Raw genomic sequence first — 13914 nt, 5'->3', positions numbered from 1 at the left:
TTGTAGACACTTACTCAGGTTGAACTGGATGGACTGGTGTCTTTATTCAACCTTACTAACTATGTAACTATGAATTCTGGGGCATTCTGGGGGGGGGGGGGGGTAGGATCTTAGTATAAATGGTATACGTTACACCATAAGCATGTAACATATTGCAAATTGTGGAGTTAGCCTTTAAGATTATGTTTATGGTTGTTCCTGCACAAAAACGGTGTACCCGTGGGATTGATTTGTCAAAGTCAAATAAGCTGTTCACTTTGTAAGAGAATTTACACTTAGCAAGGAAATCTTCCTTTAGCTTAGTGAATGTGGTGGAAATTCACTTTGCAAGGAATACCCTATTGCCTAGAAGGGGGGGGGGAGCACATTTTTGTTTGCATATAACTGGATGATAAAAGTCAGCAGAGCTTCACCTCATTTGGCGAGCTTAGAGAAAATTCCCTTGCAAAATTAAAATTCCCTTACAAAGTGAACAGCCCATTTGCCTTTAGTAAATCAACCCTAGTGTTAGTGCCATATATATCTGGGTGATTAAAATAAAAACTACATACAATTTACAGGTGATAAAATGTCACTTGAATGATATGCGCCTGAATATTTTTGAACCCATACTCCCACGCCAATATTCAGAAGCCATAATAAATACTATTATAAGTGTAGATTGGTGTTTTGTTGTTGTTGGAATCCTTTATTTATATTCTACAGTAGAAGTACTTTCATTTTTGTATTCATGTTATCATGGACATGTCACTGGCTACTTTCTGTTAAATCTATAATCTACCACCAGCAAATATTTGTCTTGCTCAAAACTTTCTTGAAAATTAGAGTGATTGCTTTTGATGTTCAACCTGAGTAAGTTTGACCCAATGGTGTTTATTCCGGTACCATAGAGTTTATAAACCAGGCTCTGAACAAAAAGAGAAATCTGGCAAAGGTAGAGTTTTGTGCATGGTAACAAAGGAAGAAAGACAAGGTGAAAAAAGGATGAGAAAGAAGTGTGGAGGAAGCAAGGAATGGAAGGAAGAAAGAAAGATTGGGGGTGAGGAAGGTCACTATTTGTTATTTTTTTCATATATTTTACCAATGGAATGGTTATAACCATACAATAACTGCAATTAACAACTGACTAAAAATGATTTACTAGCTGTACATTATTTTAGTGTTGAACAACTGATGTCTGCGATGCATTGTAACCATAGGACTTATTAGATTTGCAGAAATATATAATTTTTTTATTTTTTTACTTTTATTACGAAAACATGTTTGAATCTCACAATCAAAAAAGTTTTAATGAGAAAAGTGCTAATAATACCTAGAAACAATGATGTTCCCCAAAATTTTGAAGAATAAAGCAATATAAGAGAACTGTAGCATGGACACACATAAAACTGAATAAGAAGAGTACACTTTACTTAGTCCGGTTGCAATTTAACAAACACATACAGTATACATGAACAGTATAAAAACTAAGCTGAATACTATTCAATTTAACCGAGAGTAGTACTTAAAACTCAGTGACATTTCCCAAAAAATGGTCATCAAAAAATTCCTCAGCTTTTCTCAGTAAACATTAGTGTTGGACAAATGCAAGTTTAAATAAAAAAAAAAAGTCTTTTTACTGTTTTAACAAGAATTTTCAGTCTTTAACCACTGTGGACCCAGAAAAAAAAAACATAACTGGTTATTCCTGTGGGCATTTTTTTTTTTTTTTTTACAGTTCTTTGAGAATAAAATTTTCAGCAATCAGTGTAACTGTAAATACTGTCTTATTTGCTAGAACATGTGTATGCTTGGAATCCACAATGAGTGCTATGTACATTAGGTAAACTTAAAAAGTTGTATATGAGTTCCTTTGGCAAACATGAGATATTTGCTGCAAATATAACATAAGCATGAATAATCGTAACAAACTGATGCTGTAACTTAAAGAAAAATTATATTGACTTTACATACAGGATGCTACGGCAATGAATTATAATCTCAGGAGTTGGTATTGTCAAAAGAGGTATTAACTGGAAAAAAGTAGAAGGAGGATTCGGTACACAAAGAAATGTACTATTTTGGCAGAATATCTTGGTCAGGTGAATATTCTTTCACTAGTATGTCTTTTAGCTACATAAGCTGCCCATGTTGTTCTCTAGCTCAGGCAAAATGCATAAACACAGAAAACATGTGAACGTTTCATAGGGAACAAAAGTGCCTTGCGCTTTTCTATGTCTCTATACACTGTTCTCAGCAAAAATGTTCAAAGAAATTAGCAATATTATCTGTGTTTTTAATCAAATAAATGTTCCTATACCATAGGAATGTAGTCCATCTGAGGTCAAGCACATGCTTCCAGGTTATTGTACTATAAGTGCTTCAGCTGTTGGTCTCTTGATGAGGAGTTTTTAATTTTTTTTTATGTTTTTACAATAATGAGGTAACATGACCTTGCTGACCACCCAGATACTAAGAAGATTGTAAGTTGATCCCCAGTCTATGTGTAAGAATTCCCAAGATAAAGCCAATGACACACAAATACTACTGATTTTGCCTGTTTCTAGCTATATGGACATAAATGGATTCATTTTGGCTGAGCCTCCTATCAGGGGAGGTTTGTGGAGCCACCTGGATGTTTTTATTACACAGGTCTGGGCTTGTAAATTTGAGATGTAATATTAAAACTCTTTACTGTAGAATGGCCTCTGACATATGCATTGACTTTAAAGGGAAGTGCATCTTGCATTTGCTAAATCGTTTAAAAGAAATACTTTTATTTTAAAGCATTTTTTTTCCTAAACAAACATGAACATCTATCAAGTTCAATTGGAATTTGAATTTAAAAATAAAGTATTATTGAATTGTATCATATCATTATGCTAAAGGATCCCACATTTAGGAGCCTCACGTAGACCTAGAGAAAACAAATAAAAAAAGTAAGGGTGGCGATAAGTTTATCTACTTGTTTTAATGTGGTTGTCAGTAAAATTCATTATTTCAGAGGGGGAACCTATCAGTTAGTTTATTGTTATTTTTGCCCTAATAATTCAGGGTGGAAGGGTAGAACGTCCTAAAAGCCCACTTGGAGCTCTGATACTTAGGCTGTGCAAACATCTGCCAAAACCTTCAAAAATCAAAGATTGAGTCTTTTTATTTTTTTTTGAATACCATTACCAATAACTATTTAATAAATACAAGTATGTAACTGGCATTTTGATAACCTACAAAAGCAATGATTATGTGCAAAGTGTGGTAACCCATAGTGAACTCTTAAAATGTATTGTTTGATTACTGGAACACCATAAGTGATCACCACAGCGATTTAATGTGGGGTACTGCACTTTGCACAAATTGATTGACCTTTGCCCTGCTTTACTAAACATACATTGTTTAGGAAATAATCATAAATAAATCTTCTTGTGTCTTGAATTACATTTCCATAGAGTTATATTCCCTATAATACTGACAAATAGAAAAACTAAGACTTCATATCAAGTGTTGGGACAAACACTTAGAATATACATGAAATTCACTGAGTACTGCTGTAAATAGGAGAGAAAGTCATCCTGTTCTCATTGTGTTCATTGTAAATGATGAAATAACACTAAAAACATATTGTGGTCCCTCCGGTTACATGTGCAATAATTATGCAGAATTCAGGAACAGACGTGTTGGTTGTTCCATAATATGATAGGGGTAAGGGAATTGTCATCATACATCTTAAATATATTATCACCCTGTTTAATAGTCAGGCATCGCTGGAGTGTGGTATTGGCTCTGAACACTGTTTAAATATTTGACTTTTTTTCTGTTATAATATAGTTTAGCTTTTATTTGCTAGAGGACCATGAAATATGGCTTATACCTCATCAGAATGTTTTCTGCATATAAGTGATATGTGCAAAATTGGCAGTTCTACCATAAAACATTTTGCAAAACTCCATTAATACTTGTTTAATTTGGCAAGTATGCCATTTATATGACCAGACCTGTTAGGCCAAAACATCTAAAGATAACGACATTACTTTAGCTCCTTCAGTACAGGAGACTGTATAATTTTGCCACAAGGATGCTAAAATAAGGATATCATTACACACACTGTAGTGTTTGGATGGGGAAAAAGTGCATGGCTGCTTTTATACAAATAGTACAAAATGCTAAAAACAAAACAAAAAAAAAACTCAATGGTCTGATAGTGCTGTAAGCATGCAACACCATAATACTACATCTAGCAGGTAGTTACAAACCGGTTGTGTTTTGGTGTCTGTGTTGCAAAAATGTGCATTAAAGCTAAAATAAAGTAACAGACCGAGACAGCAACCCTTCTTCCTGCAAACAGCTTGGTGTAACTGCAACAAGAAACCAAGAGTACACAACCAAATCAATACAATACTGTCTGCCCAAGCGGACTCCATATATACAGGTGAATCTGCCATGCTTAGTGTTCTCAAAATATACCTAACAGTGTGTTCTTGTGAATTCAAACAAAACAACTGTTCATTATTTTTTCTTGCGAGCAATAGTCACTGGAATATTAAGACACTATCTTTGGAGATAACCAAGTACTTCATTCCATTAAAAAAAAGTGACCATGTTTGGATTTTTTTTTCTTTTTTGTTCAATTGTCCTCTGGAGGGCAGTTTCACCTTTAAGTGAACATAAAAAGCACCTAGTGTTTCATAGTTTTCTTTTTCTCTTTTTGTTAAAAAGAATATATATCTAGATTTATATATATAGAGATATATAACATACATATACATTTTCTTTATATATGTACGTATATATAAATATGGAGCAGTTCAGTCATGTTGTCTGTGAAACCTGGAGTTTACAGTGTCCATTTAGAAGCTATTCCACAGAAGAGAAAGGAATGTTTTTATGGAGATTAGGGTTTTGACTGTGCCGATTTCGGCTGCGTACAGAGGAGAACATCATGTTGCACCCTTGGACTTTGCATTTGTGCATTTCTCGCAAGTGCACTGTCTTATAATGAACTCGTAGAGTCCCTTTGTTGCTGTACATTTTATGGCAGATGTTGCACATTATTCCCCCATTGCTCACAGCAAAGCTGTTGTATAAGGAAGAATCTGAAAGATCATTGCCTGGTCCCATCAGAGGGGCAGAAGCATAATTTTTTTGAGAGGACTCCTCAATGTCACTGGCACCATCAGTGTCATCCAGGAGTATACCCTCATCACTGCCCACATCAGAGTCCCTAGAGGAATGGACACTGCTGCTGGACTGGACACTGGAGGTCGTGCTCAAATCTAAGACCATGTAATCATCTGAAAAGCTTCGGCCATATCCATTGATGTGGGAATCCTCTGTACCGACTGGCGAATTGGTGTCCTCTCTAACATCCAGGACCAAGGGATGTTGACCACCATAGATCTTTGCCAAGAACTCATCTCGTAGTGTGGGCTGAGAGGAGTCCAGCCCCATCTCATCCAGTTCTTTGGTCAACAGTTTGCGGTGGAGGTTAATATTGGCACTGTGTCTGAAATAATACAAAAAGAATATATATATAAACAATGCATGTATATACAATTATATATTTACATGTAATAAACAGTCTGACATTTACATGGATGTTCGTTTAATTTCACATTAACATAACATATAAGTATACTTTTAAAATAACTGCAAGAAATATGTCATGCAGTCCACATAAAATGCACATGCAAACATAAAAAGCAATCAAAAAGCACATACAACGCTGCTAACAAAAACGGTTAATCTGTGTATAAAGGAAAAAAAAGTAATGTAAATGTATAGGGTGCTGTAGAAATAAATAGATTGCTAAAAGAAATAGTAAAAAAATTATATTTTTTTGTTCTGCTTATTATAACAAGCATCGTTGTACACTTAGGTGGGTTTTAAATAAGATTTTAAACCTATAATTTTTTTTAAAATAACAAACATGTTATATTTACCAGCTCTGTGCAATGGTTTTGCACAGAGAAGGCCCTATTCTCCTCTTCTTGGGACCCCTGCCAGTGCTCCCCCTCCCTGCTGAGTACACCTCAACGTGGGCACTTGTGCAGGCTCGATCCCAAGCCCTGCCCCCTACTCTCTAATCACTGGCTGTCACAGCAACAGAAACCAATGGCTTCCATTGTTGCCTCTCTTTCCATTGAGGAGAGAGAGCTGAGAGAGCCACTATTCTCGGGCACACCCATGGATCAAGATTGGGCTCAAGTAAGCATAAAATGTGGCTAGAGGGGAAGCTGCATACAGAAGGCTTTTTACCTTAATGCAGAGAATGTATAAGGGTAAAAAACCTTCTACCTTTAGCACCACTTTAAATGGTCTGTTTCAGGGGAAAAAAGAGCCGATTGATGAAGTTAATCAGAAAGATTCTATTCAATCACTAATGATTGAAGATAATACAAAAAAAAAAACAGTTTTGGACAGGTACCAATGTACACGACTATACTTCAGTATCACTAAATATTTAATTGCAGAGCATTTACTATGGCTCAGTCTTGATGGGACTACGGCCATACTCTTGTGCCATATCACACTCACCCACTATATTATTTAACTCACTTCTGCCTAAATACTGGCTTGCTTTTTGTATAATGGATGTCTGTTTTATATATCTTTCAATAACTTTATGATGGTCTTTAATGCTTTATATATATCTTCAAAAATAGATTATTTGAAAACAGAAAGAGGAGGTCCAAGCAGATTGTAGGTCAAGGTATTAAAATACTGTATGTAGGATGTAACCAAAATCTGCTACATCCCCTACCCTTTTTTTTTCCCACAGGGCTTTGCCATATTAAATCTATGTTATTATACTGATGTTTTGCATTGAATACTGATACAAAATAATAACTGCAGACAAAGGAAAGGAATTGGCCATTAGGAAATGTACTGATGTTTAAAAGATCGTTCCTCCGCTTGATTCGTGATAGCTCCAAGAAAAAATAGTCAAATGGTAAAAACTTCCAATCAACAGATGTTTCCTGCAGTGGTAGTGAGACAACATTATCTGTTTCAATACTAAATAAGTAGTCTTCTGAAACAGATGAAATAATAGTCTCCGCCAACAAGCATGTCCAGTCTATGGATACCTTTAGAAGTTAACCATTGTGTAAAAATGCACAGAGGAATAGATGCATGCAGAAGCCTAGCAATTTGAGATCCGTACATTGCAGAAAAACTAGCTTCTTATTGCTTTAGTCACAGCAGTGAAACCTAAAGATCCCTACAATTTAATTAGAAAGTGTAGACTCCTTCAATTTCTGTCAAGCTTAACTGAATGCAGAACTACGCAGAGAGAATCTGTGCTGCAATGTCCCTTACTCTCTGTCAGCACTAGCACAGGGTCCGTTAATATAATTACATTGACTTTTATTCAATTAAGTGCCATCTCTTGCTTAAAGGGAAGCTGAAGGAGAAAAAAGACAGCTTTGTCAATTGATTCAGGTGTAACACAATAATAAAAATGAACTCATGGCAGTGCATTAGCTGTGCACCTCATAACTTTGTAACAAGAGTTCATTCATAGAAGTCGATTTCCATTATGCCACCTCAGTTGAAAAAGAATTGATTCTGCAGCCCTTGTCACTCTTTAATCTATTGCACTTTTGTTTAATAACCTAGCACAATACTGTATGCACAAAATAATGACCCATAAAGCTGGTGACAAACTTGTTTTATTTTCTCAATTTTCCTATGCAAGCATGCTGTCCATGTCCTATACGGGTTATAGGAATTATGTTAATACTGTTAATAATGTTTTATTAATATTATTGGTATTATTATTATTATTATTATTATATCTTAATATAATCAATTATTCTCTTTAATTAATATCACGTTATAAATATGTGTCACGTGCCCTTAATTGCATGTTTATTTGTTTTAATAATAACACAATTCTGTACAGCACCTATCTACTGATATTTTTTAAAGATGTACACATAACTGTAGCCTTACAGGTTTTTAGATTATTAAACTATTCATAAAACTTAAACACCACCTGCAAAATAATTTACTATAAAGGTGTCATGCTTTTTTTACTGTATAAACCATGTTGTTTTTTTTTTTGTTTTTTTTAGATAAGTTACTTGGACATCCTCAGTATAAAAATGTAACCAAAGGATATCCCAGCTAACTTCTCATTTTGCTACTGAGTTACAAGGATTTCTGTTTATAAGCCTGGTAAAAAAAAAAGTGCTATAAATCTAGCCATTGCCATTCAGTTCTAGCGAGTAAGGCACCACTTTTTTTTGGTAAACTATTCTATTGGTAAGCTCCACCCTGCTGTAAGCATTTAGGTTGTATACAAGCTTGGTGTAGTTTATGCTAATGTTCTGAGGTGTGGATTAGCCTGGATTAGCCTGGATTAGCCTGTCATATGTAACTGTTATATATGAAATTAAAACCGGAATGCTATTGGAATGGTAAAGAGAAAGGTCTCAAACAGGACACTTTCAAAATACTATAAAACCTCTTCTCTAAAAGGTTTTTTTACTAAATATCAGGCAGTTTTTTTGGGGGGTTTTTTTAATCGTCACTATCTGAAACTTCAGATTGATTTTGTAATGTGGGATTTTAAAAGACCCAGTGATGGTGTGATTGCATGTATGCATATATGTACACTGAAAAAATTTAGAACACAGCTCTTTGGATAATGGTCTAAAAATGGTACAGGAATTGCAAAATATAAAATAACAGTTCTAAGTCATTTTGTAAAAAAAGTTAACTTCTTTAACCACTTGACGACCACTGTGAGCAAATATACGTCGGGAGAATCGCATGGCTGGGCAAAGTAACGTACCCATACGCTACTTTGAAATTCCTGCCGTGCACCTAATGCGAGCTCCGTGACTGTGCCCGCAGGACCCACGGACTCGATTGCCGCTGGGATACCCGCAATCATGTGACGGAGCTGAAGAACGGGGAGATGCCAATGTAACCAGCATCTCCCTGTTCTGCCTATTGACAGGACACTGATCGCCTGCTCCCTGTCATCGGGAGCAGCGATCAGTGTCGTGTCACTGTTAGCCCATCCCCCAGACAGTTAGAAACACTTCCCCAGGACACACTTAACCCCTCCCGCCCCCTAGTGGTTAATCCCTTCACTGCCAGTGACATTTTTATAGTAATCAATGCAATTTTGTAGCATTGATCGCTGTATTAATACCAATGGTCCCAAAAATGTGTCAAAATTGTCTGATGTGTCCACAATAATGTGACAGTCATGATAAAAATCGTTGATCGCCACCATTACTAGTAAAAAAAATATTAATAAAAATGCCATAAAACTATCCCCTATTTTGTAGATGCTATAACTTTTGTGCAAACCAATCAATGAATGCTTATTGCGATTTTTTTTTTTTTACCAAAAATATGTAGAAGAATATGTATCGGCTTAGAGGAAAACATTTTTTTTATATATTTTTGGGGGATATTTATTAGTAAAAAAAATTTGTTTTTTTTCAAAATTGGCACTCTTTTTTTGTTTATAGCGCAAAAAATAAAAAATGCAGAGGTGATCAAATACCACCAAAAGAAAGCTCTATTTGTGGGAAAAAAAGGACGTCAATTTTGTTTGGGAGCCACGTCGCCCTTCTACGCAATTGTCAGTTAAAGCGATGCAGTGCTGAATCGCAAAAAGTGCTCTGGTCAGGAAGGGAGTAAACCCTTCCGGGGCTGAAGTGGTTAATAGTAAGAATTTTGTGAGAAGAATGTTTGATGAACCCCAAACTACTGTAAGTGGAGTGAAAATGGGAGTTGTACTGGATATGGTAGGAAGAAAAGAACGGCTGCACACCACTGGAACATTCCAATAATTGCAAATGACAGACAACAAAGACAGAGTGTCTGAACCCAGGAGGTGATGCGTGCATTTCAAACCTGGTTTGAAGAAGCACTGAGGTCAGTGTGAAAAGCAGGCATCACCTCCTGGGTTCGGACACTCTGTCTTTGTTGGCTATCATTTGCTATTTTTGAAACAAAATCGTTAGAACGTTCCTGTGGCGTGCGGCCATTCTTTTCTTCCTATTAATCATCGGTGGCGAGGCGTGGCGTGGCTTGCACCCATCACATCCGGACTGTAGTGATTGCTCACCTGGAGTGGTGTCTTCCTTTTTTTAATGTACTGGGCATGGTGCCATCTAAAATCTCTCTAAAATTTACAATTTGATGACAACATGTTTATGTCTGGGTTAGGCATTCATGAGAGGTAACATATTACAGTCCAGCTTCAGACACATTGGCACAAAGCAGATCAGTCAGAAAGCAACGCAGAAGCATTGAATTATTATAGTAATTATTTGTCATAAAATTGCCATGTCATAAATAGTCTGGTAGAGCAGTTTTAAGCATACACATCCTGGTATGTTTTTTTTTTACTACCAAAGCCCAGCTATGGTTCATATTCTATAATTTTTAAAGTAGTGGATATACATTCATAAAAAGTGATTACAGTGATGTATGAAAGATGCCAAATAAGTACAAATCATACTTATGCTACCGTGTTTATCAGGCAAATGGGACACATTAGACTTTCTAATTGAAACACGCATAAGAGCTATATCATAGTATGTGTCTATCAAATCATTATTTCATTCTGTTCAACTATATGTTGATAGTCATATTGTAAAACAAGGGTCAAGACGCAGATAAGAAGCTTTTTGAACAGGTGTTAAAGCAGTTTAGTACAGCTTCTATCACTTTCTCGTCATGTCTCCTCTGCATTCTCACAGGTAAATGACTGCAGGTAAATGGAATATCCAAGTTTAACCATCTATGTATGATTGATAAAAGACACTATGGTATTGCTTTATGGTAAATGCTCTAATATCTTTCTCCTTTTGCCTTTAGTGCTCAAAGAATCAGTTATCTTTTATGATGTTGGCCTGTGTCTGTGACTGGTCTGGTTTGACTAAAACAGTTAGAATATACAACAAGAAGAGCTGTACTCCACTAAAAAACAGACCGCAAGCAAACCAATATTTTGTAAATAATTTCTTATGAAGTCTGATTCTCACTTTCTTTTCCCTCTGAAAATGCTTCCTTTACTCTTCTTTCTCTCATTAAAATTCTCCTGTCCTCAAATTCTCCTTACATTACCCCTCCTCTCCATCCCACAAATTATATATTTTTACCCTCTCTCCTACCCTCTCCCTATTACTGCATTTGTCACCTCCTACAAACACGGAACTCACATTCTGACCTAAACACCAGGACAGTGAGGTATGTGATCTCATATACAGCCCACACCCATCTTACTTTTGTCACCCTCCTTCTGCTTCCATTGCTTCCAAAACCCAGCTCCATCTCATGTGCCCTCTGGAATGCCTGCTCTGAAGAAGGTGACATGTTCTCCAAAATGCGTAAGCCTTCCAACTGTGGTTGCATGGTTAGATAACATTACTTTACTGCTGAAGTTGTTTTCTAACACGCCTGTTCTATTCTGTGTTTGTGAGTATGCCTTTGTCTTTTGGAATCAATTAATATTTATGGTGGTAATGCACTAGGCATTTGCACCCGCCTATGTGTTTTTTTTAAACTCACATCTCTGCATGACCTTTATATCTCCCATTCCTTTAGCATACTTACCATTACTGATACCTGGCTTCTGACTCTGTTTCTCCTGTTGCCCTCTGCCATGATGGCCTCTCCATGACTTACTCACCCAGACCCAGTGGATGGAAAAGAAGGTGGATTTGGATTCTTTCTATTTCAAGTCCTTTCTACCCCTCCCTCCCCATCCTTCTTCCACCCCTTTTGTCTTTTGAGACCTACTGTATCTGTTTTTTTTTTTCAATTTCTCTGAAGGATTGCAGTGATTTGTAGGCCTCCTGGACCAGAATCACACTTTTTTGATGACTTCTATTCCTGGTTAACCTACTTTCTCTTCTCTGAAATACCCACTATCATTCTTGGTGACTTTAACATCCCTGTTAATGTTAACAGTCCAACTACATCTCAACTTCTCAACTTAACCTCATATTTTGATCTAATACAATGGACACACACTTCCACTCACTCAGATGGTAACACCCTTGACCTTGTATTCTCCCATGTCTGCACTCCTGGCAATCTCATCAACACCCCTTTTCCTCTCACTGATTCCACACTGTCCTTGTCTTCAACCACCAAGCATAAAACGCTTACTCGTAGAAATCTTTACCACTTTAACCCTTCACTTCTCTATTTTGCTATTGACTACCTCTATGACTAAATATTTACCCCTGTCCTGTCCTAACCTGGCCACCTCTCTCTACTTTCATCCTCACTGGATGCACTCCAAGATTCTGCTCTTTTTTGGTTCTCTTCCTATCCTATCATGAAAAGAAGGCTGCAGCTCTTTATCACTTGCTTTACATCTCTTTATCACTTGCTTGCCATTGGAACTATGAAGCAATGCTAAGAGTCCTTTATGAGAGCCAGTGAGTCTGATAAATCAGGTTAGACTTACTTTACATGGAAAGACCAAGCAAATGTTTCACTTCTAATTACGTTTATTTTACTATTGCTAATAGCCTATTTTTGTAATATATTTTCTTTAAATGTTGTCTTGCATTGTTTTTAATTTATTTCCATTAAACTATATTTCATTAAACTATATATTGGTAATCTCAATCTCTGAATGCTTTAATCAGAAATGAAAGATTATTTGCCTCTGCAAGGGCTACCATAGTTTGAAACTCTGTTACATTCCTGTCTGGGTAAGGCAGTGAGCATCAAAGATGTTTATTTAAAGTCAGGATTTCAACAGCAGATAGTTTTTTCATTAAAACATGTGGTGGTGGCTACCGTATGTGTGTTTGTGTATAAGAGTTTACCTGTCAATTTAACCTGACCCAGTGACAATCTCTCAGGCTGCTGACACTTAGATTGTTGTCCCATGAGCTGGAAAATCTCTGTGCAGGGTAAGGCCAAGATTGTAATATGTCACTAGTCCTAATTGCAAATTTTCTGGTAAACCAGGCACAAAACTAGGTACAAAACTAGGACACTGAAACCCAAGCTTATGGAGTGCCATTAAATGATGGTGTGCAGGAAATTGTCTACATTGAACCATCAGAAGGAATGTGAGATTGTTTCTCCCAAATGTAGCAAAACACATATAAGAAGGGGAATATGAATTGTAATGTTGCTGAAAGATGCTTTAGGCCGCGTACACATGGGCGGACTGTTCGCCCAACTTAGTTCGTCAGACAATCCGACAGACAGTCCGTTCAAAATTTGCATGAACGGACTTGACCACACACGATGAGCAGACAGTCCGCTGAAAGCGTGCGCGATGACGTGAACGGCACGTACGACGGGACGAGAAATTCGACGTCCAATACACTGCAATGCAACCTTCGGCCGTGTAAATCCTTTCTGAGCATGCGCCAAACTTAGTCTGTCGAACTAGCCTACACACGAGCGGACTGTCCGCTGAAACCAAGTTTGGACGAACTGTCTTACGGAAATTACGTAAGGCCGCGTACACACGGGCGGACTGTTCGCCCAACTTAGTTCGTCAGACAATCCGACAGACAGTCCGTTTAAAATTTGCATGAACGACTTGACCACACACGATGAGCAGACAGTCCGCTGAAAGCGTGCGCGATGACGTGAACGGTACGTACGACGGGATGAGAAATTCTACGTCCAATACACTGCAATGCAACCTTCGGCCGTGTAAATCCTTTCTGAGCATGCGGCAAACTTAGTCTGTCGAACTAGCCTACACACGAGCGGACTGTCCGCTGAAACCAAGTTTGGACGGACTGTCTTACGGAAATTCCGTAAGACTTTGTTCGTCAGACTGTCCGCTGAAACAGTCCGCTGAAGCCCACACATGAGCGGATTGTCCGCTGAAACACTGTTCAGCGGACTAAGTTGGGCGAACAGTCCGCCCGTGTGTACGCGGCCTTAGTAGATGGATGAGTAAAACCCTGTTTTGTTCCTATAGATAAC

The 13914-nt window shown here is 37.2% G+C and overlaps 1 protein-coding gene across 4 annotated transcripts in view; it reads right to left on the bottom strand.

Moving 5' to 3' along the window:
* Positions 1-1389: 1389 nt before the first annotated feature.
* Positions 1390-13914, bottom strand: part of BNC2 (basonuclin zinc finger protein 2) — a 793258-nt gene continuing 780733 nt past the window's right edge. For 3 of the 4 annotated variants that reach the window (XM_077475236.1, XM_077475237.1, XM_077475238.1), the window contains one exon: positions 1390-5479. In XM_077475236.1, the coding sequence (XP_077331362.1) occupies positions 4831-5479 (649 nt within the window). In that variant the 3' untranslated portion in view covers positions 1390-4830. The remainder of the gene's footprint in view (positions 5480-13914) is intronic. The other variant, XM_077475239.1, reaches the window with a different exon arrangement.

Source organism: Lithobates pipiens, unplaced genomic scaffold, assembly GCF_037356315.1.
Source record: "Lithobates pipiens isolate NorthernLeopardFrog02 unplaced genomic scaffold, aLitPip1_a1.2 Scaffold_13, whole genome shotgun sequence".
NCBI classification, from domain to species: Eukaryota; Metazoa; Chordata; class Amphibia; order Anura; family Ranidae; genus Lithobates; species Lithobates pipiens.
Note: the sequence above shows the minus strand (reverse complement) of the source record. Positions and strands in the feature narration are given on the sequence as shown.